The sequence below is a fragment of the Peromyscus eremicus genome, chromosome 13, assembly GCF_949786415.1.
Source record: "Peromyscus eremicus chromosome 13, PerEre_H2_v1, whole genome shotgun sequence".
NCBI lineage: Eukaryota > Metazoa > Chordata > Mammalia > Rodentia > Cricetidae > Peromyscus > Peromyscus eremicus.
In genome coordinates, this window is record NC_081429.1 from 31,786,213 (window position 1) to 31,804,628 (window position 18,416).

Consider the following 18,416-nt stretch of genomic DNA (forward strand, 5'->3'; position numbering starts at 1 on the left):
GTGGAGGGTTTTTTTCTTCAAACATTTAGAGTTTATTTATGCTATTTTAAGAATTTCAAAAGCTCTTTCAAAAACCAGGGTTTGGTCTAAAGTGACTCAGAAGAGCTGGCTCTGTAAGAGAAAGGTTGTGGGAGAGGGAAGGGCCTTATACTGAGCAAAAAGAGTTATTGCCTTCAAATGTCAGCATGCGACATGAATTAAGAGGTGACTTTTTTTTTTAAAGTTTGAGAGCTATAATTCTTTTAAAACCTTCTAACAATTCCCAGAGAGTTAAAGCAAAATGAATCTGATTATTTTGTTGTACATGGAAATTTAGAAACAATTTGTCAGTTACAAATTGTATTTCTATAATTTTCTAATACAAGAATCTTAGTGTTACAAAATTCAACTGATTGAAGTTATGGGCAGATCTCAGTGGAGATGATTCCTTTCTGAGGATTGAGCTTTTGACTTTAAATTTGGTTATTCTACTATTTATGAAGTGGTCAAGTCCATAACTACCCCCTCAGCTTCCCTGTAGTCCAAAAAAATTAGGAAACAGAAATTAGAAAAGGAAAGTGGATTAATTGACAGTGTGGCCCAGTCGGGGAGAGAAAGAATCTGTCTCTTCTTCCATAGATCTGTGATAATTTTGCAATGTATAGACAACTATGAATGGAACCAGAGAGATGTAGACTCAGCTGTGAGACTCCTTGCTGCTCCTTTCCCACGGGTACCTCCACTGCTCCATTCTTAGTTACAGAGAGGCAAAAGTGTCTCTCTTTAGAATTAGCGTGGCTAGCCCATGATCCAAGCACAGGATCATAGCTTTCATACTACTGAAGGAACCCATGGATGTAAGATGTAAAATTAGAGGAAGTTATCCCTTTCATTAAAATTGGTTTTGAGTTAGAAAGTTACAACACACCCTGATCCACTGTGGCGTTATACCTTCCCTTACACATTCTCACATTAGAACACGGTGCATATCCACACGGAGCGGCAGAACAACTCTCATAACAGCAATTTATACACACTCATAACAGTGTGTCAACTAGGTGTTGACTTGGCAGCTCTTCCTCACCTCAAGAGAACGAACAAACAAACAAACAAACAAACAAAACAAAACAACAAACTGTGGCTGCCCTTCTCAGCTCTAGAGAGGGAGCATGGAATGTGGGCCCTTCCAATCCTTCAAATCTTTCCTCAGCCACTTCACTGTGTGAGTCTGGGCAACTTCCCTGATCTTTCCTTTGCCTCGGCTTCTTATCAGCAACTGGGGGGTGGGGGGTGTAAATACTCTCCTCTTTGTAGGTTTGTTGGCTGATTAAATCAATTTATCTAAAGTTTTAGGACAATTCACCAACAGATCCTCCATAGGAAGACACAGTAATTACTGAAATAGGAAGGCTCACTGTCCGCAAACTTGCACGAGCCAAAGGCGACTTAGTTTCTTAATGTTGTTTTAGCGCATCCAGACTGTTAGTTCAGCCAGGCAAACTGTTTTCAATGAGGCCGACACTACGTAGACAAAATATCTCTTCTTTGTGACCTAGTATAAAATGGTCAAAAATGAAATAAAAGAGATGGTGGCTGAGGGCTCTGGCAATCGGACAAGCTTGGGAGTGGTATTAAAGAAGGCATTCTATTCGGGTGGCCTGGCAGGCCCCTGTAAACATCAGGATATTTAAGTAGGAAGTCAGAGCCCATTGTGGTCCACCCAATGGATGTCTCTCCAGTGTAACAGAGCTCCAGATTGCTATCAGTGCAACACAGCTGCCTCCTGTTCCTCTAAGCCTGGTCATTTCCTCTACTGAGTTGAATGTAAGAACCACCCACTGGCGTGGGTCTCGGCATTATAGGTTTTTAGGTCAAACAGGAACCCCAGGGAATGCCTGAAAAAGCCAAGCACATAGTTACATCTGCCCAGACCGGATGACATGAAGCTACTGCTGTTGTGTGTAGCAAAGTCCACACTTGAGTGACATTCCCTGCTGGAGCATTGGAGGAAGCCGGGAGCGTGTGTGATCTGGCTAAGAGCTTGGTTCAGAAGTGGCTGAAGTTTTTCTGGAAGGCTCCGTGTGAGACCTTGGTTCATCTTAGAAGACTGAACAGTGCCGGGTGGCCTTCATTGTCATCTTCACCTAGGCCTGCCATGGATGAGACACAGGAGTCTCTAGCCTTGACTGTGCATCTTCTTGCTGACACTGGGAACGGTTCGCTTCTGCAGCAGGCTCTGGACCAACTCCTGGATTGCATCTGCCCAGAGGTGCGTCTCTTCCTGGTGTCCGAACGGGCCAGACCAGTGAATTACCATGAAAAGTACCATCCCTGGAGGGCCCGCTTCCCAGGGATGTCTGTTTTGCTCTTTCTTCAGGAAAGCTTGGGACAGGAGCGGCTGTTTCGAGTCTTGGACTTCCTACAGCATTCACCCTGGCAGGGTTTCCCTACCCAGCATGCACAGGGGAGGCCTTGTCCCTATCTCCCTGCCAATCAGGAATTCTACAGCCTGCACAACCAGATGCCAGTGTGGGGCATGAGGCCGGTGCATTGTGGCACTGATATCCTCAGAGTGACTCTGTATTGCAGTTTTGATAACTACGAAGACGCCATCAGACTGTATGAGATGATCCTACAGAGAGATGCCACCATTCAAAAGAGCAACTTCTGTTTCTTTGTTCTCTATGCCTCCGAGGGCTTCAGCCTGCAGCTCTCTCTGAAGCAGCTGCCCCTGGGAATGCCAGTGGACCCCAAAGAGTCTTCTGTGCTGCAGTTCAAGGTTCAAGAGATTGGCCAGCTGGTGCCTCTTCTCCCCAATCCATGTGTGCCCATCAGCAGCACCAGGTGGCAGACTCAGGACTATGATGGCAACAAGATTCTGCTGCAGGTATTTCATTTGTTACGTTTCTGGTGTGTAACACGGTTACTAGGGTTGGTAGGACCAGAACCAGGGCTCTGGAAATTCAGACAAGTTAGGCTTGGCCATCCATCCTCAATAGCCAATTAAAAAGACAAATAATTGCCGGGCAATTGGTGGCGCACGTCTTTAATCCCAGCACTCGGGAGAAGGAGCCAGGCGGATCTCTGTGAGTTCAAGGCCAGCCTGGGCTACCAAGTGAGTCCCAGGAAAGGCGCAAAGCTACACAGAGAAACCCTGTCTCGAAAAGCCAAAAAACAAACAAACAAACAAAAAGATGAATAATAGTGAAAGACAGAGAAAGGAGATCTATTCAAAACTGATATATTGGGAGAAGAATAAAGGAAGATGTCCAGTGGCCCCTCCCCCTGACATGAAGCTTAGGTTTAAATAGAGGGCAAGAAGTATGCATAGATAACTAAGCAGTCCTGGTCTGGGTGTGGTCCCAGTTATCATCCATCTGTCACCGTCTCAGCTCCAACCTCTACTGCAGAAGAACAGCCGGGCAAGTGGCGGAATCGTTCTGGGAGTCAAGCTCCTCCTCTGGCAACCATCAGGGCCCAGCTTTCCCTCCTCTGCAGCATGAGATTCCTGGGGAAAACTGAGTTTCTTGGAATCCATTGTGTCATTAGTCTGATAGCCAAAGGGAGGGGCACACGCATGTCTTTAAAATAGCCTCATCCCGGTCAGGACAGTCACACGAGCACACGGAAAGGTGTGATGCTCTCTCTGGATGGACCCCGGAGGTAATTTACTCAGTGGTTTTCAAACTGATTGTATAGTAAGAAATTTGGGAGGCCTTAGACTTATTCATGCCAAGGTGCACCACAGTCTCGTTAGATCAGCAAGCCTAGTGGGACCCAGAGCATTTCTTAGAAAAGAATAAGAGAGCTCCTTGTGTGATTCTAATATATGCTGCAGTTGATGGTCAGACTTTAGACTCTACAGGCTCCTCATGTGACAGGTGAGAACTATCTTGTAGCTAAAAAGCTGGAGAGTCAGACCATGCTGCCTCCCCAGAATGCCCTTCACCATGCCTGTCACTTGTCCACGCACACGTTGCCCACTCAGCTGCAGTAATAATATTACTGGAAATTCTGGGAGCATCTTGTCAGAATCGCACATGTTACTAGGATAATGGAGCTCTCTCCTTTCAGTTCTTAGTCTCATTAACAAAGAAATTTGACAGACTCAGGCAGAAACTCAAGGACAGATTTCTTGGAGTTCAAAAGAAGAAGGAGAAGAAGATGAGAAGGAAGAGGAGGAGGAGGGGAAGGAGGAACAATTCAGTACAGGAAAGCCGTAAATCTTAGCAGCTGCCAGAGTAGGGAGATAAGGAAGAGAAAGAGAAAAACCATGCTGTTTGAGTAAAGCCTGCATGAAGGTCAGCCACATAGCCGGGAGGGAGCCTTGGAGGAGGAGTAAAGCCCAAAGTGTTATGGAAAGCACACTGAGAATAGGAATAGACAGGAAGAGCAGCCGGGCTTATGAAGTAGCATGGGTCCTTCCAGGTTGCTGATCAAGGCTACGGCAACAACGTCATGAGCTCTTTCCACAGACTTAAGGAAGGGCGAGTTGTAATGGCGTTTGGGAATGCTAGGTTTGCAATACCATTGGCTTCATTTTGCAGCATTTTCTACCACTGTCAAATTTAAGCACAAATCAAAATCAGCACCCAGAATGCCTTCTAAAGAAAATCTGAAAGCCACCCTTTCCAGCCATCCAACTGACGCTAAACACAGCCAGCTGTTTACCTAATCATGATGGCTGCCATGTGCTGTCCCTTGTGGCATACGATGTGGCAGCCTAGCTTTAACACTTAGCAGCTGTTGTGACCTTAGCTCTATGAAGGTGATAACTGGCATCTTCCTGTGGGAAGGTTGTTAATCTGCATGAAATGATGGAACACTCATAAACGCATGTCATTATATTTTAGTTACTGTTGTGCATATTACACCCTGTACTAAGATTTTCCAATCACTAATTTTGTTAATCCTTATAATGATCTAAGAAGTCACTACCGTTCCTGTTACGGATGAGAAGACCGAGGCACAGTTATTTGTCCAAGATAGAGCGAGGATGTGTCTCTATCAGGTCTCAAAGTCTGTTTGACTAATGGTGGGACATAGGGGATGGGCAGGGTGGCGGCAGTCCCTGTGCTTAGAAATGTGCAGAAAGTACATAACAGTCAAAGCAAACCCCATGGTGTCCCAAATCCATTGGGAAATGGCCAGAACTCTCCTTAAGGCCTAGTGTCTGAAATAACACTAGGTAGCAATTGTTGCCCTTCCCCCTGGCCAGCTTTCTTACCATCCATTTGCCTTAGTTAATAAAACATGATGTATACAGATTCCATAATAAATAAATCCTTTTCTTTTTCCTTTGAGTAAAACACAGGACATATTTATCGAGCACAAGTGAAAGCTCCAGACAGTTGGGAGGGGATCCCCCAAAACGTGTTCTTAGATATACTACTGGGGAAATCAGGGTTCATTTTTATGAGTTCTTTGTCTTACTGAGAAGAGAATTTAAAAATAGACCCAGTGTGAGGGGGATGTCTCAGCTGGTAAAGGTGTTTGTAGCCAAGCCCAAGGGCCTGAGTTCAATTTCTTTTTTTTCTTTTTCTTTTCTTTCTTTCTTTTTTTTCTTTTTCTTTTCTTTCTTTCTTTTTTTTTTTTTTTTTTTTTTTTTGAGACAGGGTTCCTCTGTATAGCTTTGGAGCCTTTCCTGGGACTCACTCTATAGCCCAGGCTGGCCTCGAACTTACAGAGACCCACCTGCCTCTGCCTCCCAAGTGCTGGGATTAAAGGCATGTGCCACCACAGCCCAGCTTGAGTTCAATGTCTCCCACAGAGTTGTCCTCTGACCTCCACTCACACAGGGGTCGCCAAGCAACCGCCTTATTCACTACCTTCTTGCTTAGATACTTCGTGTACAACTCCCCAATTCCCCGGACATCTGAACTTCCACATTTAGTTCTGGTTAATCTCTGGAACTTAAAATAAGCATCCCTGGCATGCAGTAGGGAACATGTCCTTATTCACTCCTATTCTGAAGGCTAAGTGATGTTTAATTGGGAGACACAGTTACATAATTAGTTACGTCAGAAAGTTGAATCAAATTTGGGGAGACTAGAGAATTTTTTGATGAAGGGAAATCCAGTAAGGAATATGAAAATAACTCCATTGTCTCGAGATGTTTTAGAAGTCCCAACACCTGTTAAGCAGGGACCCAGCATGTGTCCTTCATTCTTGTGGCCTCTCTCAGACTCTTTACTTCGTGCACCTCTTTACTTCAAAACACTGGTCTTGAGCACTTCTTCTTGATCTCTTTGTATCCAGGACTCTACACTTTTGCAAACAAAATGAGGAATTGTTTTCTAGAAAATTCTACTGTGATTTCTTGTCATGAAAATGTTTGAGTAAAGAGTGCAAATGGCTAGACTCTACTATGCTATTGAAATTAGCATGTTGTCACTACAGTACAGCCATTTTGCACTTAGAACGAAGTGAGATGTTTAGGGTGCAAAACCCAGTGTAAACTTTCTTGGGATCAGTGTTAGGGTAATAGGGGTGGATGATGAATACTCTTGCTTTTGCAACTAAGTGGTCCAGGCCTTAAATTAGCATACCTAGGACCCGGTTCTTAGCTCTGCTACCTTGGTCTTAGCTCTATATTCAATTCATCATGGCCCAATAAAGTTTCTGGACTAGACTCCAATTGGACCAATATAGACTCTGTGCTCTCCTCTGAGCTGATGGCTGTACTCAAAGAATGGAGTTTTATGGGTGAAGTTAATCCTGAGGCAAAGATTTAACCTTTACTCTAGCTGTTGTGTGAGGTCACACTGATGTATAGAACTGTCACAAAAGGGTGAAGGTCCTTAACAAAGATCAGAGTGGAGGAGATAACTACTGAATGTTTGTAAATGAACAAAGTTCACTCAAGAAAACAATGTCTACCACTAAGCGAGTCAAAATCACAAATTAACCTCTCTACAGATAACACTCCATAGGGCCTGGGTGGAGGCAAAGAGGCCCGAGTGAGTCGGATGCTGAATCCAAGGGGCCAAGGGGAAACTTTTTCGAGAAGTGCTGAGGAGGCCTGCATGAGCTAGATGACATGGGACAGGCCAGCCATCAAAGGGAGGAAATGTGTCCCGAATGGAAGAGACAGTGTGCAGTTCAGTACTTCCTTAGAAGGACACAGTAACACATTGCCTGAGGCTGCGTGGAACTGCAGTCAAGGGAGTGACATCATGACACGTGGATGGACGGGGGGCCAGAGGCCAGGTCTTCAGAAATATGATCCATCATAGGATAGGAGCGTCAAGAAGGAAGGCATCTTTTCTAGTTCACTCCTGTGAAGGCAGTATTCCAACTATTGCTTCGTGTATGGGAGGCATGGGCATTCCTGTATGAGTGAATACTTGATAACTAGCTTTTATTCTAACTTTAGTATAATGTACAGTTGCTGACAGAGCCCGCGAACGGCACTCACATGTATAATTTGTGTTATGAGAATCAAATGAAAGAATAGACCTGCAAGTGCTTTGTCATGTCGAAGCTTCTGGAGGCCACGCAGAAGCAGAGCAATTGCTGCCTTTGTGTGTCAGAGGCTCTTAGCTCTCTCACTAAGTGACACTGTCCACAAAACATCTTGTTATCACCCCAAAACAAAACTCCACACCCAGCAAACTGAATTTATCATTCCTTCTTCCTACCAGCACTAGGCAGCCTATGCTCTGTTCTGTCTTCATGAATTCACCTGTTGAAGGCATTTCGTGTAAGTGGAATTACATAATCCTGTTTCTCCGGAAATAAGCAATTTATTCGAGGACCTCTTCTTTGCATGTCCAAGCTGTCCTCACACAGACTTCATCAGCCCCTCTTCTTTCTGTTCTTGCCTTCTCATTCTCCATCCCTCCACCTGACTCACCCCAGGCAGTGACACACTCCCACATCTGCATTTACTAAGTACCTCCGGTGTGCTGTGCTTAACAGGTGACACTTGGAGGCATTAGCTGCTAGCGAATAGCAAGTTAGCATTGGTGGCTTGTCAGTAGATTAAGGAGTTTTACAAACAGTTAATTGGAAAAGGTTTTCCACTCTTCAGTAACTCTGGTGTTATTTGAGTCTCTGCATATCTACCTAGTTCGTTTCTACACCATCATTTTTCCCATCTCAGAGAAATTCTTTGGTTACCTCTGTGAAAGACTGTCAGTGAGACACGATATTTTTCCCTTCACAGGTACAAGCCTGCTCCTCAATCGTTGAACCATTTTTCTATGATGCATTTTCTCATGTTTTTCAGGTGGAAACTCACAATGAGGGATGAATGTGCTCCCTGATTATCATAGCTGCTAATGTTCTCTGAACTTGGGAAAACCTTGTTCTCAATTTGTGGCATTTTAGTTCTTAGAAAGATGAGCTCCCGGTGATCATAATTCCAATAAATGCATTTTCATTTGTTTTTTTGGCAAGAGAAGATTTATTCTCTCTCCAGGGATTTGTCTCAGTCACTCAGAACTACGTTTTTTTGGGAAATTTCTCATTCTGACTGCCCACACTGCATTTCTAGGTTGACAAGGCCTAAGGATCTCAGGCTCCTCTCTCTCTCTTTTGTTCTCCTCTCTAGGTTAGGAAGAGAACAGAAACATCCAGCTGCATGAAAAGAAAAAAAAGAATATTCACTTCAAATTCTTTTTCTTTTCTTTTGTGTGTGTTTAGAGTTTTGAACATGCTCGGTTTGTGTTCTACCACTAAGTTACATGCCCCAGGCTGACTTCTCTTAAAACAACTTCATGGGGTAACTCAATGATAGCCAGGAGCTTGATTTATAGATGTCCATTTCCATTCATTTCTCTGTGCAAAAAATATGAATTTTGTTAAGTGTTAAGTTTTACGTGTTTAACAGGTGAGTTCTTGTTGTACAAGAACTTAACATGTTGTAGGTAATATTCTAAGTATGAAAGGCACTATGATGAAGATATTTATGATACCTTGGCAATGTCCAGGGATAGATGCAGAGGAGATGGACACATAACCCAGCACACAGCAGAATGGCAAGGTCTAAGGTCTGTGAGAAGAAACAGCAGTCTTAGTGATGGTGAACACAGTCATGCCATATGCAGCATTCCTACGTACCAGACACCGTTATCATGTCGTTTTCATGGCAATCCTGTGATGTTGGCACTTATCCTCTCTTACAGGTGGGGAACGGGAGGCATAGAAATATTAAGCAACTTGTCTAAAGTCTCACAGCTGATCAGTGGTGAAGTTGCTAAGTAGGAGTACCTAATGCAAAGGCAAATTGAAAAGACTTTCACAGAGAGACAATGTATAAACTCGCAAGTGACCGAGATTGGTTTCCAGGAGAAAGGCTCCAAGGAAGCCCTTCGAGATGGAACAGATGATAGATGAACAGAAGCAATGGGAAAGAGCAAGCTCTGCTTACAGGGTGGAAAGAAGTTCAAAGGGAGAAAGTGATGCGCTCTCGGCTGTAGTGACTCCTTGCTGCAGATGGTCAAGGGCAAAGTAGGCTAATCAAGCATTCGACTTCATCTTGAGACAAGCAGGAGGCTATTACAGGACAGTTAAAACACCCACCTACACACACACACACACACACACACACACACACGAGGAGAGTTGAGAGTGGTCTAGTTGGGAGGCAAGAGGATCATGGGGAGTTAGATGGCTGCTGCAGGAATTTAGATAAGACATGCTAAGCGTTAAGGCTAGTGGCAGTGCGTGGAGAGAGAAAGATCTGGAAGAGTGCCAGGAGGCAGAGTCCATGGGAACAGGTGACAGCTATACTCAAGGTGTGGAAAGGGGCAGAGGAAGCTCTTGCTTGGGTAACATAGTGGTCATCAAGGAAACAGAGGAGAACAGAGAGTTTCTGTACAGGCAGATGAATTCAGTGGTACAGTAGAGTTGGAGAGTGATGTATTTGATAGGGTGGTACCTGGAAGGGAGTTGGATACATAGATATGAAGCTTAAGAGACAGATGATAGTGGCAGCCGTGTTTCTGTGAGCCTAGTTACTTTGATGACTAAAGGCATAAATATCCGAGGTTGAGCTAGGCATGTGTATAGAGCAGCAGTTCTTAACCTGTGGGTCCGGACACCTTTAGCCAACTTCTATCTCCAAAAATATTTACATCACAATTCATAACAGTAGCAAAATTACAGTTATGAATTAACCACAAAAATAACTTTATGGTTGAAGGGAGGTCACCACAATATGAGGAACTGCATTTAAAGGTTGCAGCATTAGGAAGGTTGAGAACAACTGTATAGATTAAGAAGGCTTAGGGGAACTAGAGAGATGGCTCAGTTGTTAAGAGCAGTGGCTGCTCTTTCAGAGGTCACAGGTTCAAATCCCAGCACCAACACAGCAGCTCACAGCATCTTTAACTCCCGTTCCAGGGGATCTGTCACCTTCTTATTATCTCTGCATGCAAAAGGCATACACATGGTACGCAGGCATACATGTAGGCAAAACTCATACCCATGAAATACAAATAATTTTTAAAAAGAGGGCTCAAGTTGTCTCTGGATCACTGTGACATTATATGAATCATCTGAGAAAAAGACACCTTTATGGAAACCGAGAAAGGCAGAGGGAAAGGGGGAAATGCAAAGGAATATGTTGGTCTGGAAACTTATAGAGAACTATAGGAGTGAAAGATAAAGATCACAGAGGAAAATCCTTCCAGGAGCTAACGACAAAGTCAACAGTAGATAATTGTGGTACTAGCTGGTTTGTGGGATGGCAGGCACAGGTGGAGGTCATGGGAGGGGCGGTTAGCAGGAAAAACGAAGGTAGACATTTTAGAAACACATGTTTAACAAAGAGCAGTAGGGAGAAAGCTGGAGTGGGAGAGAGGAGATAGGAGACTTGAGAAACCCTATTACTAGCTGAAAGGAGTGAGGAGAAGGAGAGAGGCGGGGATGGGGAGAGAAGAGAACAAAAGGACGGATAGGCTGGGGTCATGGAGAAGGCAGAGGGTGATGGAGATCACATCACAGGTAGGGGCTGGTCACTTCCCCGCGGGCAGGATGAATGGAGCTGCAGGTCAGTTTAATTAAGGACGGGGTTTGCTTTCTCTGTCACAGAGGGAGTGAGACCTGATGAGATGGTGGTAAAGGGAGCTTGTGCCTCCAAAGTTTTCAGGACCGTTTAATGGGTGCAAAGCAGCCGTGCTAACCAGAGAGGGATGACCAAGGGAACAGGAGGACCGATGCAGCCTGGCTGAAGCTGGAAGCCACAGCCGTCTTGCAGCTTTCATAGTCATGTGCTTTTCTACACCCTGGGCCCAAGATAAGAAAATGTGGATGCGTGTCTCCAATTCCGACTCCAATCCAAGGCTGGGAGTGTTTGGTGGAAGTAATGCCAGGCAGGAAGTGGTGTGGGAGACGAGGATGGCAGGGGAGTGGTTGAAGCAATAGTTCTTGACCTCGCATTGCTGTAGAATGCAGGGAGACAGGAGGACTAAGAGGCAGAAATCTGGGGACGGTGTTGGTGTTGAAAATCAGGTGTAACAGGAGAGGAGCTCTGGGCTTGTATTTGGGGCTTCAAAGGCAGAGCATTTTATAGGAGAGGAAATCCACGGGAGGGGCTAGGGTGCTAGGGAACCAGAACTGAGTAGAGGGTGTACTGGGCTGGTTCAGAGGGGCCAGATGACTCTGAGGTCCAGGAGACTGTTGACATAGGCATAGCTGTGCCTTCCAGACCAATTTCATTCTAATTTGACATTAGTCTATGTGGCAAGGGGAAGCAGACTTCTCTTTCTTTAATTTTTTAAAGCTTTCTTTATTTATCACAGGAGAGAGAAGGGGATGGAGGGAGAGTACATGTACACACACACACACAGACACACACACATACAACATACACACACACACACACACACACACACACACACACACACACACCTATATTAATAATGGCCCCAAACATAAAATGACTAGCAGTTTAGATATGCCAAGGAGAAGCCACAAAATGCACCATCATGATGGGCACATGGAGATCAGTAGGTAATTTGAGGGAGTCATTATTTCCTTCCACCATGTGAGTTCTGGGTATCAAATTCAGGTCATCTGGCTTAATGGTAAATGTCTTTACCAGCTAGCCATCTCATTGGCCTTCTTTTCTTTCTTTTCTTTTCTTTTCTTTTCTTTTCTTTTCTTTTCTTTTCTTTTCTTTTCTTTCTTTCTTTCTTTTTTTCTTCCTTCCTTCCTTCCTTCCTGCCTGTCTGCCTGCTTTCTTTTCTTTCTTTCATATAACATTTGCTAAGAGTATATTCATTGCACATAATGATGTTTTATAAAGACACATTCATACAAGTATATTACATACTTCAATCATATTCATTCCTCTCTTTTCTCCATATGCTTGTCATTCCCTTTAATTTCCTCATACAACCTCACTTCTATGTTCATGTCATGTATACATATCCAATGTCCTGGTTAGTTTTAACTGAGTTTGACATAATCTAGAATTACCTAGGATGAGAGTCTTAATGAGGAGTTGTCTAGACCAGGTTAACCTGTGGGGTTGCCTTGATTGTTAATTGATGTAGGAAGACCTAGCCCATTGTGGGTGGCACCATTCCCTAGGCATGGAGTCTGAACAGTATGAAAGAAAACTAGCAAAGAACATAGCACACAATTAAGAAAATAGGGTTGCACACATTATTTCATTCTGCTCTTGAATATGGATGAGCTGCTCAAATTCCTACCTTGACTTCCCTGAATGATGGGTTGTAGCCTGGAATTTTAAGGCAGGCAAATCTATTCTCCCATAAGCTGCTTTTTGTCAGGGTATTTGATCACAGTAACAGAAATGATACTAGAACATATGATAGGTATATTTATAATATTTTATAGTGTCTGTATAAAATGTAGGATCCACAAATGAAAGAATGCATGATATATGTCTTTTTGAGTCCAACATATTTTTGCTTAATATGATAATCTCCAATTGTGTTCATTTTCTGCAAATAGCTGACTAGAGCTCCATTGTGTGTGTGTGTCATATTTTCTGTATTCATTCATCTCTTAATGGGCACAGGCTGATCCCGTAAATTGGCTGTTACAGATGGTGCTGCAATACACATGGATTTCCAGGTATGCTTGTGGGAATAGCACTCGGGGATGTCTATCTGAAGAGTCCTGAGCCAACACACCACAGACTTCTCTTTCTGACAACAGTTGCTAGAAAATGAAATGGGGCCTGCAGAGTCAAACCTAAGGATTTGCTTCTCCAGACTGGGTAATCTAACATTATTCAAGAATGATTTTTGGATAAGGGATATCCAACCTGTAATAAGATATTTTTATTAAAAACAAATGGATGAAGGGGCTGGAGAGATGACTCAGCAGTTAAGAGCACTGGCTGCTCTTCCAGAGGTCCTGAGTTCAATTCCCAGCAACCACATGGTGACTCACAACCATCTGTAATAAGATCTGGTGCCCTCTTCTGGCCTGCAGGCAAACGTGCAGACAGAACACTGTATATATAATAAATAAGTAAATCTTTAAAAAAAACATAAATGGATGAAAAAAGAAAGACAGGAAGGGAGAAGCAGGAGAAGGGAGAGAAGAGAAAAGGAAAGGGAAGAGACCGAATGAACAGAGACAGTGAAATGGAATTAGGTGATGTAGTGACCAGCAGTGTTTCAGGAGTTCAGTTGTCCACAACACAACTACCCAGACACAGCTCTTCTGTGTCCATGGAAGCGGCTTCCAGATTTGCTATGCATTTGACACACTAGGGGAATGGGAACATTTTTAGTACCCATGTTACATCCTTACTTGGATACACTTGAATTTTAAGGGTGGGACACTAGGGCCTTTTAATTGACCCCCAGGTGACTACAGTGTGCAGCAGAGCTTGGGGACAGATGTGTTTCCCATGGGTTTGTCAAACTGCACATTAAGGTGCAGTGGACATCCATGCAACAAAGGCCCCTCAATGCTGGCAGGAACTGGTTCAGACAAGAGCACCATGCTCACATGGGCTCCATCTTGGAGTCCCACTGGTGGATCAGGGGTGGGCATCTAGATGTGTGCAGTACATTTATTTAGGGAATTTAGGGAACTGGCTTGGCCCATGAATGGCATCTAAGGATTCTAGAGTGGTGGTTTGTAATCTATATTTTAAAAAGCCCACAGACCTGGAAGTGGGAGGTGGAACTGAGGAAGGTCTAGCAGTAAGGGTTACCCCTATGCTACAGCCTCCAAGCTTCTTCGGTACAACTGCTTCATGGTTTGGGGCTCCCAGGTAAAGAATTTTAGAAAAAAGACTTTGTCTGAGAAAGAGAGAAAGCGAGAGCGAGAGCGAGAGCGAGAGCGAGAGAGAGTGAGAGAGTGAGAGAGCGAGAGAGAGAGAGAGAGAGAGAGAGAGAGAGAGAGAGAGAGAGAGAGAGGATGAGTGAGAACCACTGACTCATTGATCTAGAGAGCGGAGAGATTGGACAATTATGGGACAGGAACTAAGAATAGATTTCCATTTTTAAATGATTGGAAAAGAAATATGAAACATGAAAATGACACAAGATTCAAGTCCCAGGGCCCACAAATAGAAACGTATTGAATCGCAGCCACACCATTCATTTGTGGCTTGTGTCTTGCAGCTCCGCGGAGCTGAGTAGCTGGGCTGATATCTCCATGGCGAGACAGTCACTACATGGCCCTTTCACAGGACAGATTTGAAACTTCTAAAAGGAGAAATAAATGTCCCTGTTATTTTGGGGGGTTGATTTTTTGCAGTTTCTCTATTTCTATCCCAGAGCAAATTTAGAAGAAAGCACGTATGCCTGTCATTTGAAAAAAAAAAAAAATACTTTGTGTATGTATTTGGTAATTGACTAAAAAAAAAAAAAACAAAAAAAAAACACCTGCTTTTCCAACCCCCTCCCCCTTGCTTTGGGAGACAAATGTACAGTTCCCTCATCATCTCTGTGCTAGCTCTTAAAGCACAGAGAGCTCTACCCTGACTCCACAGACAAATAGCCTCTTCTGCTCTCAACCTCTGTGAAAGCTCTTCAGCTAGGGGCGGGGCCTCATGTGCCACTCCCCCATCCATGCCGGGATTTTGGCTGGCCGGATTTGTGCAGGCAATCATAGCTACGGTGAGTTCGTGAGTACGAGAGCCATGTTCTGGCTGTAAGACAGCATTTCTCAAGACTCTTCCTCCTTCAGCTCTTACATTTTTCCCACTCCCCACTTCCTTACTATCTGAGCCTTGCTGTATGTGTGAGGAGGGACTTGATATAAATGAGTTTATTCCTAGCGTCTTGATCATTTGGGAGTCTCTGCATTAACCACCACCCACTGAGAAGAAGCTTCGGTGACCAAGGTTGAGAGCAGTACTTATCTATAGGTATAACATAACTACTTAGAGCAGTTTGACAACGTGACCATTTAGCAACAAAAATGGTAGCTCTTTCCTAAGGTCTATGAACTAACTCCCAAGTAAGGCCATGGGCTTTGACCAGGCATAAATTCTGTCCTATGGAGAAGGCCTGAAATCTGACTGTCAATCTGTTGGTTTCCTCCATAACAGTCATGAGTCACTGGGCATGTTTTGGCTAGAACTGGTATTATAGCATGCAGGGTCTAGTGCTAGAAAAAAACAGTGATGTCTTTTCTTCCCAACTGGCCTGTGTATTAGTGTTCAGCATTAGCCAACAACAGATAGCAAGTTTCCTAGTCAGTTGATTTCTCCATGTCCTGCAGCCAAAGTATATGGTTTCTTACCTCCTAGCTCTGGGGGGGAACCAAGAGTAATGACAATAGCCTGTATTATTGTAGGTGCCTGTGAGGACTCCTTGAACAGTAACTCATAGAAAGGTACTAAATACCAAATTCTATGGTGAAAATTGTTGCTTCCAGAAATCATCTTGGGAGAGCACTGTGAAAGAGGTGGCATGCCAATTTCCCAGGAATCCAAGGATGGAAGGTGTTCCAGTGAACTTCATCCTATGGAAAGAGAGGGTAGCCACCCACAGAATGGGGATTTTGCCGACCAGTATTGTAAGGTTGGAACCAGAATGCAAGTTGTGTGAATTAAAATGATAGAGCATGCTTGTAAGCAGTCTTCTTTTCCATTTTCCCAGATGATGCTATGCTCTACTGTATATAAATGGCACCTCAAGAAAATAAGGAATATTTGTTTTAAAAGGTACTAGCCTATTAGCCTGCTTGGGGTACCCACATGTCTTAGACCTATCTAAGAGGGATATTGTTGGTGGAAGTTTCCTATCCTGACTGCCCAGTCCCAAATAAGCACTCTGAGGCTTAATATTAATTACAAATGATTGGCCAATAGCTCAGGCTTATTACTAACTAGCTCTTACATTTAAGTTAACTCATATTCCTTATTTACACTCTGCCATGTAGTGTATTAGCATGGCATGTTCATCTCCTGCTCCCTCTGAGTCTGGCTGGTGATTTCTGACTCTGCCCTTCCTCAATCCCATCATTCTCAGTTTGGCTTTCCTGCCTAACTTTATACTGTTCAGCTAATGGCCAGTCAGCTTGTTCATTACACCAATCATAGCAACATATATTCACATAGTGTAAAGGAATATTTCTTTATTAGCATGATCTAGTAGAGGTATCACCAGTGTTGGAAGACTGAATTCCCATTCCGGTCCTTATCTTGACTGTGGTCACAGGCTTTGACTATTGTCGGTTGTAATACATCACTTAGATTATCTGGTGAGGTCATTGAGCAACATCTGCGCATGTCTTTGAGTGTTTAAACTACTAGATCTACAAGAAGTGTGGTGGTGTCAAGCGATCATTTCATTCCCAAAGTCTTGTCATTGTCAAAAACTTAGTAAGTCCAGGAAAGAGAGTGAGATGTTTGGAGCCTGTGTTGATCATTATAATCAGATTGATGTCTCACTTCCGCTCAAATGGCTGGACATCTGCTGTGGTGCGGTATAGTAGAGGATGGCCGAGGCACACGGTGCTTCTGGCGGTTGGCCAGGGGATACCGTGTTTCATTGGTTCTTCCTTTCCTTGTCTCCTAGGTCCAACCAAAGGCAGGACTTGGTGTTAGGAATGGCGAGTGTTCCTTCCTACATGGCAGCGTGAGAGGTGACAGGCATGGGCAGGGCTCCAGGCTGAACTTGGTTCCTACACAAAGAACCTTAGAGACAAGGAGCCGGAGGAACAGGAGCCGGAGATTCAAAGTACACTCTTTGGAGCTTCCACAGCCCAGTGGGACCTCGGAAACCTCTAGTGACCCTTTGTGGAGAAGCCCTGGCTGGTCCTCCCTGGCCGACAGCGCAGCCAAAGGCATGCGGCAGTACCGCCTGTCTATTCCCATCGAACCTGAGACAAGAATGGACGTCCTTAAGGAAAACAGCTCCCAGAAACTCGAGGCGGAGACAAACGTGGACACCGGCTTCACCATCATCAACTCCAAACCCAGGCAATCTTTTCTGAGCAGATTTCCCCGGGATTTTCAGAGCAGTCAGACACCACGCCGCTTGTCAGGCTCTTCCTTCGAGGCGACTGCTTCTCCAAACCAAAAAGTCTTTAAGGATAGACTCCGTCCTCTGTCACTTCCTGGTCAAAGGGACTTTGGTGCAAAGACGAGAATCTCCAAATGTCCTGTCCAGGGTGGAGAGAAAGAAGAATTCTTTATATAGCACGAAACAAACGTGTTTCTGTAAGACACAAGATTGAATGTTCTCGAAACGAAGCATTGTTAGTTGTCCTTCTCATTGAAATATCTGACAAACGCAATTGAAGGAAGGGTTTGTTTTTGACTCACGCTTTAGTGGGAAGGTCCGTTCATGGCTGGAGAGTCATGGAAGCAAGAGTGGGAGGCAGCTGATTATGTACTTTTATAGTCACGTAGCAGTGAGGGGAGGGGGATGCTGGGGCTCAGCCTGCCTTTTCCTTGTTCCATCTGGGACTCGGGCCCATGGGAAGGTGCTGCCCACTTTCAGGGTGGGTCTTCCTTCGTCAGTTAAATCTTTCTGGGAACATCCTTACCCGGCGGTGCGTTTCCATGGTGAGTCTGAATCCAGTTAAGTTGGCAATGCAGATTAGATCTACCAACACTGATCCAGGATCGTCCAGTTTCTTGCTCATCGGAGAGGGCCCCAGGCTCTCGAAGCACAAGTTCATATTGCCTTCGCTTCCAGCAGCGGAAGTCCTTGGGGGGGGGGGGGAGCTGATAGTTTGCTAGCTCGCTGGAAGAGAATACCGCCAGGCAGAGGAAGAAAGCCCAGTGCCTGAACCTTCTCAGTGGCACACTAACCCAGCTACATGTGTTGGTTCAGCATCCATCAGAACATTGGCTTTGATTGCGAATGAATCAGATGGGTTATGCAGATCCAATTAGTGTGTGTAATGCAGTTTTAATGTTTTACTTGAGGTTGCAAAGCTTATCCCCTTGGACAGTGTGAACTATTTATTCTTTAGTGCTTTTTAATTTTTATGTGACCTCCTTTGGTAAGTAGGCCCTATTTACCAATACTCTCTTGTGGTTT

General features: G+C 44.3%; 1 protein-coding gene across 1 annotated transcript; it reads left to right on the plus strand.

The window, feature by feature from the left end:
• The first annotated feature begins 2,134 nt into the window (after nt 1-2,134).
• Fam124b (family with sequence similarity 124 member B) lies at nt 2,135-17,766 on the plus strand. The gene is made up of 2 exons (XM_059277915.1): nt 2,135-2,866; nt 16,944-17,766. The coding sequence occupies exons 1-2, from the start codon at nt 2,135-2,137 to the stop codon at nt 17,565-17,567; spliced, it is 1,356 nt and encodes a 451-aa protein (XP_059133898.1). The 3' UTR covers nt 17,568-17,766.
• The last annotated feature ends 650 nt before the right edge of the window (nt 17,767-18,416 follow it).

Coding starts and splice junctions, on each gene's coding strand:
- Fam124b (XM_059277915.1), top strand. CDS start 2,135: ATGGATGAGACACAGGAGTCTCTAGCCTTGACTGTGCATCTTCTTGCT. Junction 2,867..16,943: donor GCAACAAGATTCTGCTGCAG/GTATTTCATTTG, acceptor CTTGTCTCCTAG/GTCCAACCAAAGGCAGGACT.